Source organism: Gobius niger (genome assembly GCF_951799975.1).
Source record: "Gobius niger genome assembly, chromosome: 10".
NCBI classification, from domain to species: domain Eukaryota; kingdom Metazoa; phylum Chordata; class Actinopteri; order Gobiiformes; family Gobiidae; genus Gobius; species Gobius niger.
The window spans coordinates 7,236,856-7,262,360 of record NC_136861.1 but is presented as its reverse complement, the minus strand read 5'-3'; the positions used below and the strand labels follow the sequence as shown (position 1 = coordinate 7,262,360).

Genomic DNA, 25,505 nt, shown 5'->3' with positions numbered 1-25,505 from the left:
TTCAATGCAAGTCCCAAGTAAGTCCAAGTCAATTCTGCTTTCCCAAAATGTCATCGGATAGGCGGGGGGAGCGACTGAATTTTGCATTGCATTGTGGGTAACATTCGACTTTGCAACTTCCCGTTCTGTCTGCCGGAGCTTTTTTCGTTCGCTGTCCTAACTACTCCATAGTGGTAGAGGTACAATATATCATACAAATGCCTATACTTTACTTTTGGAATGGCTACAACAGCAGATACAGATTCCTTTAAACAAGTAAAGTCGTGTTTTGTTCCGTCCATGTTTGTGTTAATTCTCTTCTCAAAAAGCCCGATAACACAATAAGACTTTCTTGTATCCAATTACCTTGTTCCTGATTTTGTCGCGTTTGACATTTCGCTCCGCAAACGCCGCCCCTGAGCCGCACCATCAGGGGGACGGTGTTCTTCTGCTCGTCGCCTCTGGCCCAAACCTGGATACGCGTTTTATTTCGAAACCTCCCCCCCCGGACTCTAGCGTGACCTTCTCTATCCCAAAAATCTGCTCCATTCCCGCGGAGACGCATTGGTCGGACATCCTGCCAGCCCACCCCCCCCCGGCTCGCTCCGCTCCTCTCCTCTCCGCGGCTCACTCAAGCGCCTCAAAATGGTTGCCTGACCTCGAAAGAGTTGGGTAATCGCGGGGACTATTGCGGAGGTAACGGCCCTTTGGTTAATCAGAGAGAGGTCTCCAGGTGGAAAACAACGCGCCGGCGGGCCAGCGGAGCTCCTAATGCAGACGGGATGAGCTGAGGATGGGGCGGAGGAGGGGGGGGGAGGGGGGGCTCGTTCGGGCGCCAGCGAGGCATGGATCAACAGGAGAGAGGGATAATGAGCCCACTCCAACTCAAGGACAAACAAGGAAACGTTGAGGCGCGTCAGAGGGCTCTCCGGCGGAGTCCTGACGGAGCCGCGGAGAGGGGGGCGGCCGCGGTTATTAACGCGGGCCGTGTTTGCTTCGAGAAAACCAAACCGCGCTGACAAAGTGACACCATTCAGAGCGTGTCAGTGTCACTCGGAGATTAGACTAAAGGGCTTTCGTTTTTATTTCACACCATGAAATGCTTCTACGGAGCGAACATAGACATAGGGTGTACGGTGATGTGTTTGACGGGACGCTGATAAAGATCCTCTCTGCAGCTGGAGGAGGCTCGCTCTACGACTAGCCAATCAGGACGCAGAACATAGTGCGCGTATGGTGCTCACTAGCTTGGTGCGAAATGGTGCGAAAGGTGAACCGCGTTATAGCCGGGGACCACTGTATAGGTTTACTAGGTTTATCTACCGTTTACCATAGGATAAATTTCCCTATGGGGTCAATAAAGTACACCTTAAAGGAACAGGCCACCGTTTTTCCATACTGAGAAATGTTCTTGCCTGAGCTTAGACGAGTTGATGCGTAACTGTCTGGTCTATGTGTGTGCGCTCAGTTTAGTTTATTTGAGCAACAGATGCATACAGGTAGAGCAAACATACGCCCGACCTCACCGAGCTCCTGCAACCAGTGTTGTTTTCGTCAACGAAGACAATAACGATATCTTTTCGTGGACGCCCCTTTTTTTTAATGACGATAACGTAACGATGACGAGCTAAAATTAGCTCTTTGGGGACTAGAACATGACGAGACGCTTACGGGTTTACGTAAATGAGACGAGACGAGACAAAATTGGGGGAACGTTTTTCGTCAGATAGTGAGAGAACACCGGTAAACGTGACCCGGAGCGGCGCCGTGCTGCTCATGATGTGTAACTGTCCCTCACATTAAGTCTTATTTTTTGTCCATATCTTTCACTCCTACGCCCTCTAGTGGTAAAGTAGACGGAACAATTATTTAATTTTTTGGTTCCGCCCGACCTTAATTGCTTGCGCACTCAGCCAAGCCATGCTTCAGCAGCAGCTACGTTTCAGCTCGTTCCCTGAGTTCAAAGGTGAAAGAAAAAACAAAGAAAACCAAAGAAACAACAAGGAGAAAGATATTGGAGGTTTGTTTAGTTTGTTTATTTAGTTAATAAATCGCCAATTCGTATTTAATATTTATTTTATATTTTTTTTAGAAGACAAATTAAGAGCTCATGGACATTTAGCCCCTCGTGGAGGTCAGCTCACGAGCAGTACTAAGTAACTCTTCCCCCTAGAGGCCATAAGCGCAACTGCAGGTGTAGTAGCAAGTTACGATTTTTAAATTTATTAATGGTCTTGGAGAGTAAATACTACGCTGACAGGAAAGGCGAAGGGAGAGAGGGTTACTGTGCATCCAATTATACAATGGAAATATTTTTTTTCACTCAAACTTGGCTGTAAATACTGTTTAAAGTGACGCTAGCCCGCAGTTAGCTTTGCCCGTTAGCATGTTAGCTTCTTCTTCGTGATTCCATTAGTGTGTATTGCTTTCTCCGCACCGGGGGCAGTCAAGTTGCAAACATGGTTTTCTGGCCAGAGACACAGGGAGAGATGAAAGACCCTCCAATCATCCCATAAACACTTGTATTACCCCCACAGGGACTACGGAAAGGATTTATTAAGGTAAACACGTTACTTAGTACTGCTTTAAGTTTAACGTGTTTATTTTATGGATTGTCAATTTTATGTTAATATTTGTTTGTTTTCTTATTTGTGCCCAGTTCTCATGGGTTGCCAAGGTTGTGAAGCCAATAAACCCTGTTTTTAACTACCTCGTGCCTATGCTAAATCCTTGAGGCTGCTACATGATGCGCCCGGGCAGCGGCGCCTCTTTCTCTTTCTCTCTCTCTCCCCGGGGCGTGCGGTCGCTGCTCGCGTACATCCTCCTCGGAGCGTCTGACATCCATGTCACAGGGACTTTATCTTTTCTCAGGACAGTTTTCAATACCGTGGCGTATGAACGCAGAAAGCACGTTGAGGTCGGCTACGTATGTACAGACAGCGCTGTTGGTAAACAAAAAAATAATAAAAATCTAGAAGCGACGATCAGAGGACGAAAAGTACTGGCCGACCACTTCTGCCAGTGCCTATCGTGGTGTCATCTGTTTGTCAAAAGCCATAGAAAGCCAATAGAAGCTCTTATTTATCCCAATTTCCAAGACTTGTCGAAATTAATTATAACTTCTTACAATGAAACAGACGAAAACTTGACAAAACCTTTTTAATTTTTGTCTGACTAAAACGTGACTAAAACTATCACATTTTGAAATGACTAAAAGATGACAAAACCTAAAAGCATTTTCATCCAAAAGACTAAGACTAAAACTAAAAGAGCTGCCAAAAACACCCCCACCCTCTGGAACTCACTCCCACAGCCCATTAGAAACTCGGACTCACTACCAACCTTCAACTCAGTATCAAAACCCACCTGTTCAAACTAGCTTTTCCTTAAACCCCTTTTTTGTTTTGTTGTCACCCCCATGTAAAGTGTCTTTGGGTGTCCAAAAAAGCGCTATACAAGTTTGGTGTATCATTATTATTATTATTATTATATAACATACAGAAATGTTTTCCCAACATAAGAGGTATTAGTGCTGCTCGAAGGGAGTAGGAAGAAGTTAGTTGTAACTTATAGGGCCCTATCCTCCTTCCAGACTTACCCAACTTAAACTACTGCTCACGGCAGTAGCATCATCAACCAACCATCAGTCACGCACAACGACCAAAGATGTTGTTAGCATTTGGCCTCACCCAACATATTCCTATGGCTCCAAATGAGGGTGAAGTTGGAAGCGACCACGGTCTTCCACGGGCACAAAGATCAGGTACGCATCAACTCGTCTAAGCTCAGGTAAGAACATATCTCAGTATGGAAAAACGGTGGCCTGTTCCTTTAACCTTAACCCTCTCAGAATCCAGAATCTCAGTCATTTTCCTCATTAGCGCAAACCCCATGGTTGATCAAACAAATATTGAATTGTCATTTAAATTTGGTTGGTCTTTTTTCACATATATTTTTTTATTAAACCTCTACCTTCACCTGTTCACCTGTTCACCTAAGCATGGGAGTGACATGAGAAAGTAGTTAAGCTGTGAGCCCGAATCGCCTGCAGATTGAGTGGTCCACTAGTGAACGATCGGTCCATGGCAACATTCATGACGAATCTGGCGCCGGGCATCAGGAATAATGGGCCAAATCTGCTCCTCTAAATAATAGGCTAAAAGCAAATCCAGTCCGTTTGTGTGGCGGCTCTTTCGCCTCCTCCTCGTCGCTCACAGGAGGCGTCTGACTCTGATCACTCGCTCTAATTGAACATGATTGGTTCTGGGCTGAGCAGATGTTTCATTACACAGACGAGGAGTGGAAGTTTCGGCACGATTCCAAACGCCGGCGTCGGAAAACACAACCCCACTATCACCAAATGAGCAGTTCATTTGCAAAAACAGGCATTTCTGTTTTTAAGAGTGGGCATTAAGCTTCGTCCATGTCTTTTTTTGGTTTCAGGTTTGACATGCTCTGGGTCTGAACTTGGATTTCCAACCAGGAGTGGCCACGGAAAAACGCAAAGCTGTGCCTGTTTTTCCCCCCAAACCGTGATGCATTTAATGGCCTCTTATTTGAGGTATTCGAGGCCAGTCAGTGGTGCATTCACATCTTCTGTTGCGGAGTGGGAACATTGTGATGTGTTTTTCTGTTTGTAATTGGTTCAGACCAAAACATACGGCGCCGTCAACAAGCCTTTCACACCAGAAAGAGCACAGAAAATCCTTTAACTGTAATGGGGAAACAGAATATGGCGACTTGAAGGGATCGCTTTTTACACCGTCGCATTGTGGTGTCGTGTTTTCTAACTCCCGATCGATATCTCTGAGTGGTTTGTGTGTCCTGCCTCTTAGAGAAGAGATTGTACCGTCATGTCTTTAATGCACTGCCTGATCAAAAAAGTCATCACAAAAAAAAACGGTCATGCTCTAATATTTGGTTGGAGCACCTTTAGCTTTATTTACAGCAGCTGTGGTGTTGTTTTATTAAGCTTCTTCAAAGTCAAACGATCCAGGGCCCGATCTTCTGCACCAACGGCACCAGGGGGGGTCTTGGGGGGGTCTCAAGACCCTCCCAAAAAACGCCTTGACCCCCCATTTGACCCCCTACCCAGTGGTGTAGTCTACATGTTCTAGCTGAACACAACCAGGCTGAAACACAATGGTTTCTATTCAGAATTGTGCACAAACAGTGATGGATAATATCTCAGGGCCCGGACACCCCTTTGAAATGTGCCAAATGGTTTAGCCCAGTGTTTCCCAACCAGAGGTACGGGGACCGTAGGGGTACTCGAGGACCTAGCAGGGGGTACTTGGAACTATTTCAGATTGAAAGAAAGGGGGGAATTGAACATCGTTTTTTATAAGAAAAGCTATATTTTGCAGTAAAATGTGTTGTTTGGGTGAATTTTTGTTTTATTTTGACCGCAACATTGTCCCTTTTCATACCAATACCACTTTTGAGTAATTACTTTCTAAATATCTGCAACACTCTTGAGGTAGGGGGTACATAGATGACCACTGAAAGGCTCAAGGGGTACGTAAGGTAATAAAGGTTGGGAACCACTGGTTTAGCCCACACTCTGGTGTTCAGCACCGCGCGCTTCAACAAATGTGTGTTTGAGGGCGGTGAGCACCTCAATGCAATGACACAGAGTAAGGAAAGAGAAATAGTCTTGCGATCGCTCTTGGCTCTTATTTTACAGTATAATAGCGGGTCTGAGATGTAACTTTCTGTGATAAATGACAGTTATGAGCTGAGGCGAGTGCCTCCCTCTCTGCCCTCACTGAGGCAGAGCTCGCCCTCTGGCCCTCTCCACTCCTCTCCTCATTTTAATCACTGAAATTTCTCTTTCCTTTTATCTGTTGACTGCCATCAGGCCAAAACAGTGACAAAGGCCACAGGTCGCGCCAGCTATTTTTCGTCTAATTAATTATGAAAATTATCTGCGAACATTTACAGACTCGTTCATTATAAATGTGCAGCTTTAGGGCCTCGTTTGACGTAGTGAAAATGTATGGGATGGCCCGTGCCAACAATACCAAAACAGGCTGAAGCTTTGCTCTTTGTGTTCATAAAGTGGCCACAACTCTGGAATACACAGCCATGAGGGAATATATAGTATGAATTAATATAAACTAGTGTTTTGAAGGAGTTTAATGCCGGTTTCTTACATTTATTATACCTGTGTCCCCAGTACAACCCCCTGTTTAATGTGATATCCTTCAGGTCTACCTAAAACTAATCATTTAAATAGGCCTACTAAAAGTGGACTAATTTAAATATCTGAAGCCCATTTCACAATTAACGTTAAAGTTTGTACCTGGGGACCAGAATGTGCTCAGAATTTTAGCGACTCAGAGTAAAAAAAGTGAGAAAAGGCTGTATTTAGGCCTACAACGCGAGTCAGTGCCACTGTTTACTTCCTGGTCAATGGAGAGAGCATCAGCGGCGGTCGTCGGACTTAGCCTCGTGTTTCCTCTTTGTTAAAATTCGCTCCAGTTTTTAGACTGAGCTGTTCACGAGGAACATTCATTCAGCCCCTCCAAGAATCATGCAAGAGTAGCGCAACTGTTCCAATAAGGGAATTACCTCGCACCTACTGCGTATGACCTGCACCCCCGCAACACCATGCAACAGCAATCATCTAGACTACAGCCTGCGTTTCAAAACACAAGATCTGGCCCTCAGTGTGGCGAACCTTTTTCACCCAAATCTCGTTTTGATCATGGGGTTATTAACCATATTCCGGTCATGGCAGTTTTCAGGATATGGTGCTTATATGTAATTGAGAAATATTAAAAGCAAAACTATTCGACCGCTTGCTCATGCACGACGTGGACCAGGCCGCACTGGTGAAGTTTAAAGTCCGGCCTTGTGGGAGAGAGTGGAGCTGATGGAGTTCACCGAGAGCCTCTTGGATTTGTTTTGTTCAAGGTTTTCCATCGTGAACGCAGCAACAGTGCGGACAGGAAAACCAGCAGCCTTAAAAACGATCGCATTACGATGCTTCTGTCCATCTACAATATTCACTACTTTTAGTCCTTTCTTGGTTAAAATAAAGGAACCCAGTCTTCTCTTGACTCCACAAACAGAACTGCTTCGTACTCGCCGCCGCCATGTTTGTTTACGATGTTGGAGAAACTGATATTTTCAGGTTTCTATTAACACATTGACTGACAGCCAATCAGAGAGCTCCCCACTGCCAGAGGTTTTTCAGAATTTTGACTGTTTTTTCAAGACCCACAGAAAATGTAGGTCTGGGTCTATGTCAACACGAAACCCACCAAAAAGAAAGATTAGACTCTTCTTTCATCTAAAAAAAAAGTTTGTTTGTACCTCTCTCCTTTCTTTAGTAATCGTCTGTAAAAAAAAATAGGTTAAATCACCCAAAATGCTGTTTTCTGACCAAAAAGCTGAGAAAACAAAAGAGCCACCCAATGGTGCCACCTAGTGACTCAATAAAAGAACTTGTAGTTCTTTTATTGAGTCACTAGGTGGCAGCATTGGGCAGCACAACTAAGGTTTAACACCAGACATGCTCAAGGCTTTGCTGCAGCTGTTCCCATCGAAAAACCTAATTGACGTTAATAGACGTCATTGGCAGTCAATGAGTTAAGGCTGAAAGATATTTCGTTATCGTATAAATATCGAGATATGAACATTCAAAATATTAAAGTCAAAAAGCAATATATAAATCAGGATTTTCATCAATAAAACTGCACTCTTTTATATTATGATATTTTTTTGAGAAATGCTTAGTTTTCAACCTAACCCATAGTTATATCGTATCGATATCGGGATATCTGGCATGAATGTCGAGATATTTTGTCCATATCGTTCAGCCCTAGTTTCTATGCCCATACCATCAGGAAAGAGGGAATCCTTTGATGGAATAACCTGGTCATTCAGGATGTTCAGGCTGTCAGTTTATTTCATTCTTTGGGCGCATAGTTTTTGCTGAACCGAGACCGGACAGAAATAATGCAGCAGCCCCAGATCATAACAGTTAGTCACTGTTTTTGGTCAAGCAGTGTGTTTCTCTGAATGAAAACACTGATTTCAGCTAGGGTTCTTTTTTATTCAAAGGTCACTGAATCAGGCTAGAAAATAGAAAAATCCTTCAGACTGGAACATTGTGTTGTCAGTGCTGCTTCTGTTGTGCTGACGCCACAATATGAGATAAAATACATTTACAGAAACTGGCCTTTGAAGCTACATTGTCTCCTAAAACTCTGGTTCTACTGTGCACTGCAGAGTCTTGCGACACGTTTGCCTCTTGTATCGGTTTCCTCAATGTGCCCGTTCTCTTGAGCGGCCGGACAGTTTGACGTTTGTACAAATGGCCCTGAATAATTTGCTGTCTGGGTCCGGGAGCCGAGCCTGCCGCCGGGGCTCCTGGGAATCGTAGTGCTGGATCAGAATGACAGTGTCCTGCATTATTATTTCTCATGCATTTTGATCGGAGCAACTCTACCGTTTCTGGCAAAGAGGGGACGCAATTCAGGCCTGGAATTTCCTCGATGGAACTGTGCACAAGCTCCACTTCTCTGGATCGCAAACAGTGTCATTGGAGGAGCTGCAACAATGTGCATAACTGAACTCCTCTGTAAAACTAGTCAAAGAAGTTGTCTACAGTTTTGTAACCAGGAACAGTTGGGGTGCAAAGTCATGAAGCATTCTTGGCTCTAAATGTCTGTGGTTTTCTTACAAGGTGTTTCGAACTCAGTGGACACAGCACTAGAGCAAAAACCTACAGATCCAGGGTACAGTCCCAGCTTTGTTCTGGTCACTTTTTCAGTTATAGAGTATGTTATATTCTTTTGTACTTCTTCATTTCCAAAACATGTGTTCGATCACGTTGTGCATGCGCAGCTAAGCTCAAACAAGAGATAAACAGTGCCAGAACTTGGGACAGACGTCTCACATCATTGTAAATGAGCCAGAACTGTAGACATATTTGCGTGAAAGGGGGAATCACAGTCTAAAAGCATCTTAATTTAACATACTGGGTCATGCTGTAAGGCCATACCATCTCTGAAGCACAGTTATGACCTTGATTTCATAATAAGAAGACTCTCACTGAGGAGCCTCCTGCTGAAACATGATTATTGTGAGGAAAGACTTCGTGTCACCTTTAGAACAGAGTCAGACTCTGGTGGAATCAAGTCCAACAGCTGTAATTGGGAAAGCTGGACTTTCTTTTTCGAATATGAGCAATTTGAGCTCTGGTCGTGTCTCCGTCTTTCAAATGAATCGAACAGAAAAAGCCTTTACTGCTTTTGCTGCCACTGCTGCAGTGTTAAACCTCCTAACACCCGCTTATAAACTAAATTTAAAGGCTTCTCGAAAAAAGAGCGACAAATATGAGACGAAAACGAAGATGAAAATGCAACAACAAAGTTTCTGTCTGACCACTTTCTTCTATGGTGCAAAAAGAAGAGCCGTGCTTTCCTCAACAAAATCATGTTCATACATGACAACGCACCATGTCCTGCTGTAAAGAATACCTCTGCATCAGGGGAGGAGGGTGACCTACTTTTGCGCCACATCTGGTTATTACTACCTCTCTCCCATTCATTCTCAATGGTAAATATGGATGCAATACACGTTATGACCACAAGCGTCAAATTGGGGGCGCTGTTTCACTCCTTTCACATAGTTAAGGAAAGAATGTTTTGCTGTTTTCGCACTTTTATTGCAAAGGTTGTTTTACAAATTGACTTATAAAAGAATTGATGCTAAACTAACACTTTCAAAATGATGTTTTATTTTAGTTGAATGAATGAGGTAAAGTCACTGTAGGTGCTGTAGATACTGGTGTTTTGCATTGTATTGCTACAATTGTTGATTTTGTTCTAAAACTAGGCTTTTGCCTTAGATAACATTGGTTTTAATGTAGCATGTAATTTGCGTAGATTAGATCAAATGCAAATGTAAACTGAAAAAAGTATAATTTTTTGAGTTATATGTGTTTCACGCTCGACATCATCGTGTGTGGCCCGTGATCCACAGGCTTTTTTTTCATTTTGGCCCTCAAAGACGAAAAGTTTGGGCACCCCTGCTCTACATCACTGGCTGCTATGGGCATAAAAGGAGAGAAACTGATGATGTGGACCCCATCCTCCCTGACCTCAACCCTGTTGAAAACCTTTGGACCAACAAGCAAAACATCTATGAGGGTGGGAGGCAGTTCACATCCAAACAGCAGCTCTGGGCGGCTATTCTGACATCCTGCAAAGAAATCCAAGCAGAAACTCTCCAAAAACTCCCAAGTTTAATGGATGCAAGAATTTTGAAGCTGCTAGGCTCTTGAAAAAAGAGGCATTGGACTGGCCTATAGGCTGTAAGAAGCTTTTAGATTTTGGTAAAGCTAACTCTCACTAACTCTTGTTTGCGATTGCACAACTTGACTCAACATCGACCAAGCACATATTTCGGACAAAAAATGGACGGGAGGAATTATGGTGTTTCAGCGCAGTGGAAAATGTGTGTTGTGTTTGAATGTCTGAACGCCTTTTTAAGATGAACTTGTCTCTACTGGTACAGACAATAAAGATTTTCTTATCTTTGTATCTTATCTGATCACAGTGGGGGGAAAAGAGAAGGAGCAATCACAAACAGTTTCATGTTTAGACAAGTCTGGTATATATAATTTATAGATAACTTTGGTAAATTATTTAAAAGAAATGTTATCAATATTTTCTCTTTGTCTTTGATCTGTGTCTTTCTTTGACTCTGCTGTATTTTCCTGGTTAGCATCTTCAATGTGAAACGTGTCAAAGTGAAGAGTCAGATCTGATCAGACTTTTAAAACAGAATCACTTCGGCGCAGTAGTTTGAATTAAAATGGTGGATCTGTCTATAATAAGTATGTGCTTATGTCAAAAAGCCACGACGGTCGAGCGGTCTCCTTAGCGCTTCGTGCTTTAGCCTTGGTTTGTCCGACAAACTCCTCTTTCCCGTGGAACAACAGCGGCTCCACGTCCGGAGAGTTCGAGACAGTCAGGGCTAAATCCGAAATGACATGCATCAAAATCAGGAGCAAACGAAGCATGCGGCGATCTGAGCCTCTAAAACGTTAGCGTAGCATCCATTAGCGTAGCAGCCATCTCAATCCGAAAAAACCCCAATGTCATTAGCGGCATTAGCGACACGTCACGGACCACAGATGGAGGCGGATCTCACGCCAAATTAAGCCTTCACACATCCACATCACGGATATGGCTTTTTAAAGATGGCCGCTCGACGAGGAGGTGAAGGGCCTGACACATCTGTGGAGAATCGTCCTGACGCGCGTCTCGCTAATGGACATTTAGCCGGAGCATCTGATTTCCACAGCGCTGTTGGGCTAACGATCGTCTGCCACAAAGAACCTGTCACCTGCTTATGATGTCATCAGTCTGGGTCGCAAAGGGACTGTGACGGCTCAACGACCGAGGCAAATGAGGGAAATACGCCGGTTTAGAGCAATCGTCTGGACGTGGTTTCAAAGATGATGGGAGCAACACCAACGTCACTGAGAAGGTTAGCGCAGCGGCTCTCGTCCAGTGAGAGGACTGGGCAGAGATCGTCTGAGGACGTGTAATTTACACATGAAAAAGGTTTTCTTTATTTATTTATTGAATGTGAAAAGGAAGCCAAGTGACCTGTTGCTTTGGATAATTCATAAAGACGATTGACGTCTTTAACCTCTTAAAAGGATGTTTCAGGATTTTTGACATAGGGCCTCATTTCCTAGTTATCCAGAGTCTTGTTGATTTCTGGAGATATACATATTTTTTTAATTCATGCAGTCCTTATATTTGAAGAGTTTAGTGGTGCTAGGCTAGTGCTAGGCTAGCGCATGTCTATGGTAACTAGTAGCCTGAATTAAAAACCTCTTCAAAATCATGGGGTCGTCCTCCAAACGTTGCCATATCTGATTTGTAGAAAGCTCCTTTGTGAATTCCAGGTGTAGTAATGCGGCCGCAGGTAAACAAACTACTGTAGATCCGGTAACCGAGCAGATCACTCCGCCGCTGCGTAGCTACAACCAGGAAGCTGATGCTGCTCAAATATAAGTTCTTATTGAGTCAACACAGACATTTATATGGTTAGTCTGGTGTTATAAGTGAGTTGCCTCAGGTGCACTGTGGAGCGGGTCAGACTGTTTTTAATGCAGGCTACTAGTTACCATAGACATCCGCTAGCCTAGCACTAGCCTAGCACCGCTAAACTCATCAAATATAAGTACTGCATGAATAAAAAATATATACTGTATATATCTCCAGAAATCAACAACACTCTGGATAACTAGGATTTTTTTTTTAAATTTATGCAGTCCTTATATGTTAAGAGTTTAGTGGTGCTAGGCTAGTGCTAGGCTAGTGCATGTCAATGGTAACTAGTAGCCTGAATTAAAAACAGTTTGACCCAAGCACAGTGCACCGGAGGCAAATCACTTATAACACCAGACTAACCATACAAATGTCTGTGTTGACTGAATAATGTTTTAAATATAACCATTTTGCATTAAAAATAACTTATATTTGAGCAGCATCACCTTCCTGGTGGCGGAGTGATCTGCTCGGTTACTGGATCTACAGTAGTTTGTTTACCTGTGGCCGAATTACTACATGTGGAATTCACAAAGGAGCTTTCTACAAATCAGATATGGCAACGTTTGGAGGACGAGCCCATGATTTTGAAGAGGTTTTTAATGCAGGCTACTAGTTACCATAGACATGCACTAGCCTAGCTTCACTAACCTCTTCAAATATAAGTACTGCATTAATGAAAAAATATATCACTCTGGAAAACTAGGAAATGAGGCCCTATGTCAAAACTCCTGAAATATCCCTTTAAATTAAATTAAGGCAGCCTACGATGTAGTTTTGTAGATTGTGAGAGCAAATGGTACATGGTTCATTCAGCAGCTAATCTACTAGCTGCTATTGCTAACGTTAATGTGAGTTTTAAAACCCGGAGAACCATTCATTGCTGAGCACGTTTAACCTCTTAACCCCCACTTTAACCAAGCACTTTTTCTCCAGTTCAACTTTACCCAAATCTAAAAGCTTCTGGAGAAAGCGTCAAAAAGGTGACAAAAATGAGACGTGAATGAGAATAAAAACACAGCAAAAAAAAGCATCAAAAGAGCGACAGCAAGTGGTGAAAAAGTGTCGACAGCGAAAGGAAAAATCTTAGCTCAGTTTTGTAGGTCTTAGCTTTCAAATGAGCCCTTACACAGGCCTATAGGCTGTGAACTCCAGTCGAGGAGCTTTTAGGTTTGGGTAAAGGTTAGGTTGAGAAAAGGTGCTTGGTCCAGGTTAACAAGTCTGAATATTTACTGATGAAAGGCGTCACAAAGGGGATAATTCACGGCCACCAGGTGGAGCTATTTCCTCAATAATGAGCCCCGACCGAGAGAAGCAATCGATAAACTTGCTCATATAATTTTCCGTAAAAAAATATAATAGCTCTCAATCGTCTCCTGACAGTTCCCACACACACACACTCATTTTTAGAGAGAGTCAGAGTGTGGCAGAACTGACTGAAGCTCATTGACGCTCAGTCTGATGACATCATAAAAAGTCGACCGTTTCTTTGCGGCGAGGACTTTGGAGCCTCCGCACGACGCAGTGAAATCAGATGGTTTGTTTTTGGTGTTTGGAGAACGGCGCCGGCGACAGAGAGGAGAGTGAGAGGACATACTCAGGCGGATCATAGAGCTGGACAATTTACTTAGGTCGGCTTTGAGCGCCACTTCGTACGACGGCGGCAGGTGGCTGAGGTTCTGGAAGGAGCGGGACAGCGAGAGGTCGTAGGGCAGCGAGACGTCGTAGGGCTCCGTGGCCGCCGTCAGTATGTTGTTCATCCTCTGAGGCCGGTCTGGAAGACAGAGAGAGGGAGATGTGTGGGGAGAAGAAGAGAGTGGAGGTTAGTAACTAAGTACATTTACATTCTGATAACCATAAGTCATCTCCTAAAACCCCAAACACCCTCGGGCATCTGTGCAACACATTCAGAGCCTTCTTCTTCTTCAAATTGGACATCATCCGTGGACCTCCTCCTCTGATCACTCGCACCCCCCCGGCGGGAGGTCTGTGTTTGTTGTAGGTCCACACAATTAACCTTTATCGAATCGAGATTGAGGTTTTAGTTTCTGCGATCACCTAACCTCAAGGAGCTGAGTTTTTTTTCCCCGCCTTGCACCTCCGCCGTTTAAGCGATTGACATGTTCACCAATCAGAGTAATCGAATGATCGAGCCTCGCTTCCTTTGGCTGTAGAATGAGCCCAGACTTATCCACCAGAGCTGCCTCTAAAATCCTGCACTGTGACTCAAAAAGGTGTTACTCGGGTCTGAAGTGCCGTCATGCACGAGCTTAATATAGAAGCTGCAGTTACGCATAAGACCTGAGGTGGCAGTAGTGAGCATAAAATGTCTAACTTGCATCTAGCCCCTTTAAACTGCATCTAAGGCTTTATCCACAAGAAGACAAAACGCTTATATTTTCAGAAGCTTTCTTTGTAAGCACGAAGCCAGCTCAGTAAATGTGTGCGTCCACATGGGTCGACTCAGGTCTGTGAAAACGGCGCAATTCATCCTCCAGGCCTGTGTGAGGCGCTGTGACGCCAACACAGATAACAGAACAAGATGCGCAGTAAACTTTTGCGGAATGTAAACAGCGAAAATGAAATGAGACGAGGAGGCGAGTTTATTCTTCAGACGTAACGGGACTAAAGCAGGAAAACCTGTCAGTGACTTTTGCTGTCAGTCCAAAAACACAGACTGTGTTTTCCTTCTTGTCACCTGCGGCTTGTGGACGGCAGTGGAGCAAAGAGGATCGGAGTCAAATTATCATAGATCCATGAGGAAAACTCATTATAAGGTCAGTAGATTATGGATCACAGACTCTGGAGCTGTGATGTCATCGCTTTAGTAAAAGTTGCAGAGACGTTTGTAACAGCGGAGCCACGTAAACAGCGTTTTGAGATCTTTCCACTCTGGAACCTAGTTTGGAAAATGTTTGTTTACAGACCCCAAAACCCCGGCTCATATGGACGATACGCTGGATATTGATAACATATCTTTCCCTTTGGTCCTCAGCTTGACTTCGTATGGACAGGGCCTAAATGTAACATCTTTACAGCAGGTTTTGCAATGTAAATATGAGGAGGGCTTTCATCAAACAAGCAGTGTTTTGCAGCCTGGGATGGAGGATGCGTTCATGCAGAAGGAGAAGGAGTGAGAGAGCGCCACAGAATGACTAAGACTTGATGTTTTGACGACTCCATAAAATGACTCTTATAGATTTGTATCTTGTTGCTGCTGCATGAAGCTGAACTGTCACACTGTGATGTTTAACTTCAGTTGAAGAAGTTTATATGCAGCTCAATTGCATGAAAAGTCGAATCTCAAAATCTGTCAGAAATGTCACATTAATCTTTTGTCTGAATCGCGCAGCCCTAGTGTGGTTTGATTTTCACCATCATGGCACAGACGACTGGAGTTTGGTGAAGCTAGTTTTGGGTAATCGCGTTGTAGAGTCTAGTCTTCCTGTCACCTCACTAGGAGCGCTGTGATTGGCCGAGTGCAGCCATTCTCAAAGTCCGGGACACTGCGGCCCCCTTATCGATCTATTCTATAATCCCATTCTATTCAATGGCATTTGTTTTTACTTTACAGGTAAAATTACATAACAAGCAACATGATAGCACTGATTGTCAACTAAATACTGGTTTTAAGTTGTATATTTGAGCAAATAAATATATCTTTCCTTCCAAAATATTTCTTTTTCAAAGTATTTGTTCTGCAGAGACGCTTGGGGGGCCGGTGTAGTACCTCTGAGGTCCCCCAGGGCACAGTTTCATGATAAATGTATGAGCTTCTTTGTGACAGAATAATAAATAAAAAGGCAACTGGACATTTCACAGAGTTGCAACCGTCCTCGTCATCACACTGCTGAACACCGGGGGGCGCCGCGCTGTGCCTCTGTATTTGGGACGTCCCGATCGGGTCAGAGGCCTGGAGGTTTGGGACAGGACTAAAATAGGGAGCGCACGGCAGTAACGAGGACACCACACCATCAGAGAGAGAAAGGGGAACCGCGGAGGAGGCTCAGGGGAGCGGATCCGGGCCAGCAACATGTGGACACACCGAGTTCAACCCGCCTCCATGACAATGAAGGAAAACCAAACTCGAAATGGAGAAAGATCAACCTTTACTGCAGATTTTACTGGAGATTACTGACAAATATGAGGGAAAAACACCGTGTTTCCTCTCAGTCCCTCTGCACCTCGGGAGTGGACACCGACATCACTGAAGTCAGAACTTTAGCTCCAGGACTCCTGTGCTTCTGCTACATATCACCACCACCTAAACAGAGCACATTTTCTCCAGTTCGGCTTTACCCAAATCTAAAAGCTTCTTGACTTGAGCTTTCAGCCCATTAGCCAGGTGTGAAATGTGAAAGCCAAGACCTAAAAAACTGATTTACAATTTTTGTTGTATTTTTGAAAAAAAAATTGTCGCTTTTGTGTAATTTCAATTAATTTTTTGTGCTTTTTTTGTAATTTTTGTGTGGCTTTTTTTCATTAATTTTTGGTCATTTTTGTGTTGCCTTTTTGTAATTTATTTATTTTTTCTTCCTTTTTTTCCTTTTTTTTCCTTTTTTACTTGTTGCTTTTATTTCATTCATATTTTTTTTCTTCATTTTTCTGGATTTTTTAAATCACTTTTTCGTAATTTTTTTGTCATGCTTTCATCCTTGCGTACGTCTCGTTTTCATCGCTATTTTCATGTTTGTTTTTTTCTTGCACATTTAGATTTGGGTAAATAAAGTACTAAATAAAGACACGGAGACATGGGCAAAGTGGTTCAACAGCCAATAAATACTTTAAAAAAAACGGACAGTGCTAACCAGGAAGCTACATTAGCTTCATGCTACGTATGCTAATGTTAGCAACAAGTGCCGTTTTCCGCTTCTACTGAAAACGGCTATAAAGAAAAATCGTGATTTCCATGAGAGGTTTTCTTCCTAATTTCATTTTACCATGAAATTGAAAATATGAGGCTGACTGTGTTTAAAAGCGAGAGATGGACAGACTACATGTGTGGATTAGTTTCCTTTGGTAGAGTTCTTGATTTTGTGTGAAATGCAGGTTCCTTCCTCTCTCACGAGCTGCTCTTCTCTCTCTTCCTATGAGGCGAGTGTGGCCTGAGACATGCAGTGCTTTATAAACAAGTAGCGTAATGAAAAAAAAAAAAAGCCTGACGTGTGAGACCCGGCTCTCATCATTCACTTAACCTCTTAACCCCGCCTTAAGTGCATTTTCTCCACAGATCCATGAGGTCACAGTGCATCGGCCAGAGTAACGCCTCACTTGAAAGCTAAGACCTACAGAACTCATCTAAATGAAGCCTTTTCCTCATGTTGTCGTCACTTAAAAAAAAATAAAAAAATCCATTGCTTTTTGTTGGCTTTTTTACGTTTTCTGTTGTGTTTTCGTGAAAAAAATGACAATCAATCTTTTGAAAGGTCACGATCTGGACATTTCATATATATTATTGCATTTCTTTTTCTTTTCTTTTTTGTCTGAGGAGGGGTAAACCCGACACTTCTCTCTCTCTGGAGCACGTTTGACAAAGCAGAGCGGCTTCACATGGAAACATTTGAGATTTTAACATTTCTCTGGATTTTTAAATGGTCAAAATTGCTCCAAGGACGTCTGAGACCAGGCTGTTTAAAAGCACACGCGATAAAAATGGATTGATTTGCGGCAACACGCGGTGTTTCAAAAAAGTGTCAACAATGTTGTCGTTGAAAATTGACTTTCTAGAGAATTGCTGGTACCTTGTTTTGTTGCTGCAATTATCTGCAGCATTTTAATATTTTTCTTTTAAACATAAATATGGATCATGTGTTCTCACTTGTGTCCTTAATAAAGATTGAATGAATGAATGAATGACTTGAAACAAATATATTTAGGCATTTGCCACTTCACATAATTTTAGTCCCCTCCTGGAACCGGCACCTTAACGTGGTGGAGGGGTATGAGCCCGAATGATCCGGGAGCTCTGTTGTCGGGGGCTTCGTGCCCCTGGTAGGGTCTCCCAGGGCAAACAGGTCTTGAGAATCGTGATGCCGTCTTTCCGTGGACCCACCACCTGCAGGAGGAGCCATAAAGGGGCTGGTGCACTGTGATTTGGGCAGCTCCAACAGCTGCCCCCACGACTCGGCAATGGACAAGTGGAAGAAAATGGATGGATGGACATAACGTTTAAAGTAGTATCGGAGGAGAGAGGAGTTAATCAGAAAGGAGAGTGTTTCACTAATTATCTCCGAATCTAGAAAAAAAATCAGATTTTGATACAAACTAGCCTCTGTTTAGCTTACGATTTCTCAAGAGGCACATAAAATTAAACTGTTTGCACCTACGGAGAGCTCAGAGTCTCGTCTTTCAAACGAGCCACAGCCTGTGTCTATAGCTATAACACAGAATATGCTCTGGTGCTACAAATATCATGAAAAATGGTCTGGATTGATAGCACTTGAAGCTAAATCCTAAAAACAGCGGCGCTCAATGGGTTAAGTTTTTAATAAGCTAGCTATATTAGCTAATTTCACCTTGTTTTATGGAGTTCAAACCTCAATAAATCAGGTTTGGAATTACAGTAGCTATTTCCACGGAGGAAATCTTCAAATGAAGAAAACTGGGTCTTTAGGCGCAACTAAAGTGGAGTAAAATAGTGGGAAAAATGCACACTGGGAAAATGGCCCTTGAAGTTTCCATTGAAGAGCGGCTCATCGGGGTTTAGGGAGCGTTGTTATGGCGGAGGCAAGAGCGCCGAGCACTAACCGCTGTGCCATTAGCGCGACAGCCTCTGAAGGGGGAGGCGGCGGCAGACCGTTTCCGGCTCCGAAAGTCCTTGCCACAGCGGAGTGTGTTTTAGTCTGGACTTTTGGAGGGTCGTTGTGCGAGCGCTGAGAGCTTTTCAGACACATTCACCTCTTAACAGACTCCGACGCCGCACTCACTACGCATTAAACACCGCGCACTCTTTCAACTACTCCAAAACTCTGACGCTTCCCACCGGAAACTTCACTCATTCTGACAAATACGCAAATGGATTCTATAATAAGTTTAGATTTAAGTGACTGGTTAAATATAGACCAACATGTCGTCCGGTTTGACGAATACATTACCTGCTCCGGTGCTGCAAAAATACTTATTTACATATAACGCTGTGGGGTATAAGGTTTTAAAAAGGTTTTTTATTAACATTGTGTTTTATGGTGATGAGTTACATTTTCCAATCATTCATGGGGAAAATGAATGGGAATTGTGCTTTTCTGAAAACTCTTCTGCTCCATTTAAAGGCTGTCAATTGGGAAAGTTTCCTAATTTGCCCGGTCATTGTGCACTTCCTGTCCAAAAATAAGGCTCCACAGGAAAAAAGTCTGATTGGCTGAGTGTGGACTACATGCTGCTTTACCTTATACTGATGTGCAGCAGGGAGGCCATTTGTAAAGAGTGCGGAAATTACGAAAAGTAGCCCTATAAAGGGTTAACCTCTTAACCCCCACCTGAACCGAGCAGTTTTCATCCTGCTTGGCTTTACCCAAACAAGAAAAACATCAAAAATAGCGACAAAAACAATGACAAATGTTTTCATGTTGTGGCCAATACATTATGATAACAGGTAATTGTTTGGGTGGTTTTAGTTTAAGCAGACATTCTCATTATGTGATTTTAATAAAGATCAGCCCACTGAATTGTGAGTAATTCCAAAGCGTTCACATATATTTTCCTCCCCGTATAAATCACTCTCAGACATTTGTGGGAAAAAACACATATAATTGATACAGCTTTTGTATGAATTCAATTACGTTTCAGGCTGGTTCTGTGACAGTGACCCTGAAAAGTGACTCTGCAAGTTGTGAAATGTGCCTGTACTGCTACGGATATTTTAGGAAAGAGTTTGGACCACAGCCATGGACGTCGGAACCATTCATGGGCATGTCCCCCCCCACTTTTGAAATTTATTTTCATTGACTTTCATGTCATTTCATTCCCTTTTCATTGATTTTACATGTACTTAAAGCTTAGACTGGGCCTATTCAATAAGCACCTGAGAAAATAAAATAAATGTGGCCTTTTTTTTTTTGCCATTGTCGCGTTGCTTTGCTTTGCTTAGCTATGTTTATGTGGCTCCGCTAGCATCACCTCAGAGCGGCTGAAATGTAAATATGGCTCTATAAACCGCTCTGTAAACAGCTAAACGATGAAGACACGAGGCTAATCGTTGGACGGACTGACAGATTTGCAAACATCTCATAAGAGTTCCTAATTCACTGAGGGTTTTTCATCATAAAGCTGCAGATCTGCAAAGGAGACCAGCGACTCGGGTGCTTGGTCAGCCCTTAAACCGCTCAACTGTGAGAAAGTGCACTGACACCCCTTCTTGAAATGTGACCACAGCTAATGTTTTAATTTAGTGGCATACCCTTCCATTGTTTGTAATTAAAATAAGACATTAGGTATAGTACCTTTAAATGATCGTTTTTGCTGTGTTCGCTGCTTTGTTTCAGAAGAAAACAGTGTTTATTCCAAATGTATTTTGCATCATTTCTCACAGAATCGCATTAAACTCGAGCAACACCTGTTTAACGACTGGGGCCTCATTCACACTCCGCCCCGCGCTCCTCCATCATTTGGCCACGTTCTAATTTCGCCGGGAAAGACACAAACCGGTGATTGAAAACATTCGCCGCCGTAATCAATTTGTATCATCTTTAGACGCAGAGTCACTTCAGGTCAGTGGCAGAGTCAGGGCTTTGCTGCGGATAAAAGAAAACTCCTACTTTCTGAAAACAACCTATTGCTGTTGAAGTGTGACGGGGCAGGTAATGTGTGTTATTTGCAGTGCGGTCGAACAAATTCAGCAAAATATTGGCCTTTGTCCTTAATGTAAGCGGTGAAGTTAAACGCCAATGCAATTTCCATCATTTTCTAAAGTGATTCTCAACTGGTGTGACATTTGTGACTATCTCTTCTTTCCTTGTAATATATATAAAGATTTGTTCTGGGTTTGTTTTTATGTAATTCTGCACAAATGTAACGGAGCAAAAACAAGAAAGCACCAACTTCAACAACGCAAAACTTCACTTGCACAATCAGCGTTTTCATAAAAGGCAATCAAAGAATGGAATAATCTCCCAAATGAATTAAAAAAAATCAAACAAGTTATAGTACTTTTACCGGGGAGTTGAAAAAGTGGCTGCTGAGAGGCCAAACCTGCAGGTACTGACAGGGGCTAGTTTTAGGTCCTTCATTATTCTATGACAAAATGTAGCTTTTGCTTGTTCTTTGTGAACCACTCAAGCACTGAATTATTTTTATGTGTTTTAATATGTCTGTGAATAGGAATGGACTCATGCAGAATGAAATGCAGTGTGATTGGTAAAGTGTTATGTGACTGACTATGTGATTGACTGTTAGAAGAATGAATGGTCATGCTGTATAGTGTTATTTCTTTTGATGTAACCAGGGACTACGGATGGAAACTAGCTCTTTAGCTTTAATCTGGTGCAGTACATCTCTGTCTCTTTGAGCTTAATGTCTCTTAATGCCTCTTAAAGCAAAGTAAAGTAACAAACGAGCAGTGAAGAAACAAATGAGCAAATCTTTGAAATGAACAGATCCCACAGATTTGTGCACGATCCGAAACCCTCAAATACGTAGCTTCTATGTCCTGCTCCTATAGCTCCTAACACTTATGACTGGTAAGGGCAACTGTTAGATACCTACGCCGTTAGGAACTAGAGCTTCAGCAGCATTTGCCCAATCTGACCGTCCTTAACCGGGCCGGAAAACACAGGGGAAATGACATCACCAACAGCTGATTCATTGAAAAACTACATCCCCCATATCGTACTGGACGACAAAAAACACTCCAACTGCAGCCACTGACTTTAATGACTCAAACATGAACCACAATAATGATATGAAGCTTCTTGTCATGCACATCTGGTTTGGCGTTAGACTTGGTAAGAGGCTTCGTATGTCCGCTTGGCTTCCTTCCTTCCTTTCACTATTGTTTTGGTAACTTTCGCTTTACGATCAATTCCTCAACATGGGAGGCAGGTTTATTGTTATTATTTGGATCCCCATGGGCCAGATAATCTTTCTCGGGTCCTTCAGGTGAACTTATATTGTTCATAATTATAATGGATGTTGTGGAGTGAGGTGTGAAATGACAGTAAAAAAAAAATTGTCTGCGAGAGGGACACGGGCTCACGCTGAACCCAGAAACCTCTCACCTCTTTTGGGCGTGAGCGCGGTCAGGTCCAGGTGGCTGTGCTGGAAGTCGTGGTGATGGTTTCCTGAAGGAGACACAAAGAGAGAAAGACAGTTAGAGAAGAGTTCGATAATGCAAGTGCGCAACAATAGGTCCTACAGAAACGTTTTCACTGCCTTGAACTTTGTTAAATAAAAATGTAGGCAGGGACAAAGACAATTAAAGCCTGGTTCGCACGGCAGGATAATTAGACCAATTTTAGCCCCTTCTGACAATCTAAAGGGCGCGCCGATTATCGTAGGACAATCTTATCAGATGTTTCTGCCGTGTGAGGAGTGTTCAGTCTGCTCTCGTCTACTCGGAAGAATGTTGGGACCGCTCCGAGCTCAAATCGTGGAACATCGTGGACTGTCTTCATGGTGTGTGGTGAGCACTGAGGAAAAAAGAGCCGCAGCCTGTTGACTGGGACGTGTAGCCAATCAGAAAGCGTGGTGATGAGGCGGCGAGGAAGCACAGAGGGGAATCAGAAAATCAAAACAGACGTCATGGCGCACCAGAAAGTCTGAAACTACAAACTATCGCCACGGCCTCTTGTTCGTCCGCCATGTTCGTTTACTCTGAAGTCACGTTTGATTGAGATTTTTCCCGTCTGACCTGGGAATGTTTCTGAGTGAAATCGGCTTGCACAATACACTTGTAGTTGGAAAATTGTATAATTTCCATGAAAACTAAAGTGCACTGAAGTGTTGTTGGAAACATCTTGGTACAGTATGTGAACCTTTGTACCAGGTTTAGGTGTCCCCCATGGGAAAATGTATACACGATGACCTGTTGATCTGTCTGGTCTGTTGATCAACCATTAAACTGCCTCATAGTGTTTATGGGTTTCTTATCAGGCTTGACCAGTGTCTTCTCTCCCGGCTTGCTGTTCTGGGAGGAGGGTCGACAAAGGAAGTATAACTGGGAGTGAAGGGGTTAGAAACTTCAGACTTGACTTCTCAAATCATCTTTTTCTACTGCTTATGATAAATCGCCAAAAGACAACTGTTTGATTTCCGTTATTGGTCATTTCTGCAATTACACACTGTGCGACCAAAACTGTTACCGTGGTCTGTGTGGCACGGCGCCAGCACTGCCTCCTGCCGAAGGAGCCTCCAGAACATGTGCTCCACCCGTCTCACCCACAAAGCCGTCAGAATCACCAGGGACCCTTCGCACCATCACACAGTCTCTTCAAGGTAATGCCTTCAGGGAGGAGACTGCGGAATCTACGGGTCAGTTCCAGTCGACTGAGGAACAGTTTCATCCGGTGGTGCAGATGGCAGAGCGGGTCGTCTCGTGATCGGAAGGTTGGGGGTTCGATCCCAGCTCCCGCAAATGCACACTGCTGTTGTGTCCTTGGGCAAAGACACCTCACCTTCCTTGCCTCCAGAGTCTGCGTACATTGGTGCATGAATGAGAGAGTGAATGGGTGACTGGTTCCTTACTGTAAAGCGCTTTGGGCCTGATAAAGGTAGAAACGCGCTATATAAGTTGAGGCCATTTACCATTAACATACACAAGGCCATCGGGAAGCTGAACTCCCTGCCCTCCCTCCCACCCCTCTTCCCTGACACCCTGCTCCACAATCAAGGATGAGAGAAGCATAATTTCAAATCATTCACATGGTTTGACAAGTAAAAGATTTGAATTTGAATTGGTCCGTCAATATAACACAGTTCACCTTTCACGGCCTCTTTTTTGGGGGTCCAATTTTGCTTTTTTACAGTGTATGAAGGCTTTGACGCGGAGGAAAAAAGAGCAGACTCCTTTTTTTTCTATGAGAGAACACTCGACCCTGCGCCACGACTCAGATCTGGAGGAAAACACATGCTTTTAACCATCCTGCAAAGGCACAGAGGCGGGTCTGGCCTGTGACAGTCAAAGAGACTTTGTTGGGAGGGACGAGAGAATCAGCGGAGGCAGAGATAAGATAAGATAAACCTTTATTAATCTCACAAAGGAGAAATTCACTTGTTACAGTCGGCGTTACTTCGCAGTCTTATTGTACATATATGATGGGGCTCATGCTTCAGGTGGAGGATGTTAAACCCGTGTCCGTCACCAAGGCAAGGCAAGGCAACTTTATTTATACCGCGCATTTCGTACACAAGGCAACTCAATGCACCAACTCACTATGACCCTGGAAAAAAAAGAGCCATGCTTGCTCTCTCTCTTGCAACACAGAGAACCCGTGTGAAGTCATGAGAAATGTGAGAAATGTCAATGCCTGAGAAATCTCCATGTGTGGGGTCTCTCAGGTTTGGAAAATCTGCAGACAGTTTTAAAATCTTCCCGTGTGAACCAGGCATAACTTCAAAAGACAAGTCCTCAGTGGATGTACAGTAACTGTTCTGATCTGAGGTTCAGAAACACCATGAGACCAAAGAATGAGATCAGCTGATTTTATATTGTATGACTGTGTATTTTCCACAGAAAGACAAAGCCACACTGCCAAACATTTCAGGCATCAATATTACAAATCCAGGATATAGAGATGGAAGAGCTAAGGAGAAACAACCAAAGGGAAGAGGTTTACTCAAAGCATTAAAACATGGTTTAAAAGCTTTAAATGACATTCCCCCTTTCAGAAATCCCTCACTTGTGCCGTCAGCTGAAAGTGAATCATCAACAATAAGTTTAAACTCATCTCTAAACGACACAGAGAAGTCTTTCACAGCGACAGGTTCTGGTCAAACTGTGATTCACTGCCTGGAACCAAAGCTTCATTTGCGAATAAGAACACTGTGGGACACTCCGCGGCGCTACAGTCGCTGGAAAGTCACGGCGACCTCTGCTATTGAGATTAAAACACAGACGGGACGGGAGGCCAGTCAAGCAAGAGGACCGGCACACGGGCGCGGAATGACACCATATCCACGCTTTGACGGTACGTGTCGGCACAAGTGAGGGGGATCTAAGGCCTGCAATGATCCGATTCATTTAACCTCTTACCCCCCGACTGAACCAAACGCTTCTTCTCTAGTGCAGCTTTACCTAAATCTAAAAGCTCCTCAACTGGAGAGCAACAGTAATTCCTCAAAAACTTAAACCTACAAAAGTGATCACCGTGTTTTGCAGAGGTGTAAGTAAGTCACTAAATGCAAGTCTCGGGTCAAGTCCAAGTCGTGAAGGTCCAAGTCCCAAGAAAGTCCAAGTCAATCATGTCAAGTCAAGTCGAGTAGAGTCATAGCTTTTGTCAAGTCAAGTCAAGCCTT

General features: G+C 43.4%; 1 protein-coding gene across 2 annotated transcripts in view; it reads right to left on the bottom strand.

Annotated features, from left to right (window-relative positions):
* Nucleotides 1–25,505, bottom strand: part of LOC306968889 (shisa family member 6) — a 119,767-nt gene that overhangs the window by 5,733 nt on the left and 88,529 nt on the right. Inside the window, exons 5-6 of one of the 2 annotated variants that reach the window (XM_079564456.1) lie at nucleotides 22,271–22,333; nucleotides 13,657–13,833 (exon numbers count right to left, since the gene is read on the bottom strand). In XM_079564456.1, coding sequence (XP_079420582.1) covers nucleotides 13,657–13,833; nucleotides 22,271–22,333 — 240 coding nt within the window. The remainder of the gene's footprint in view (nucleotides 1–13,656; nucleotides 13,834–22,270; nucleotides 22,334–25,505) is intronic. The other variant, XM_079564457.1, reaches the window with a different exon arrangement.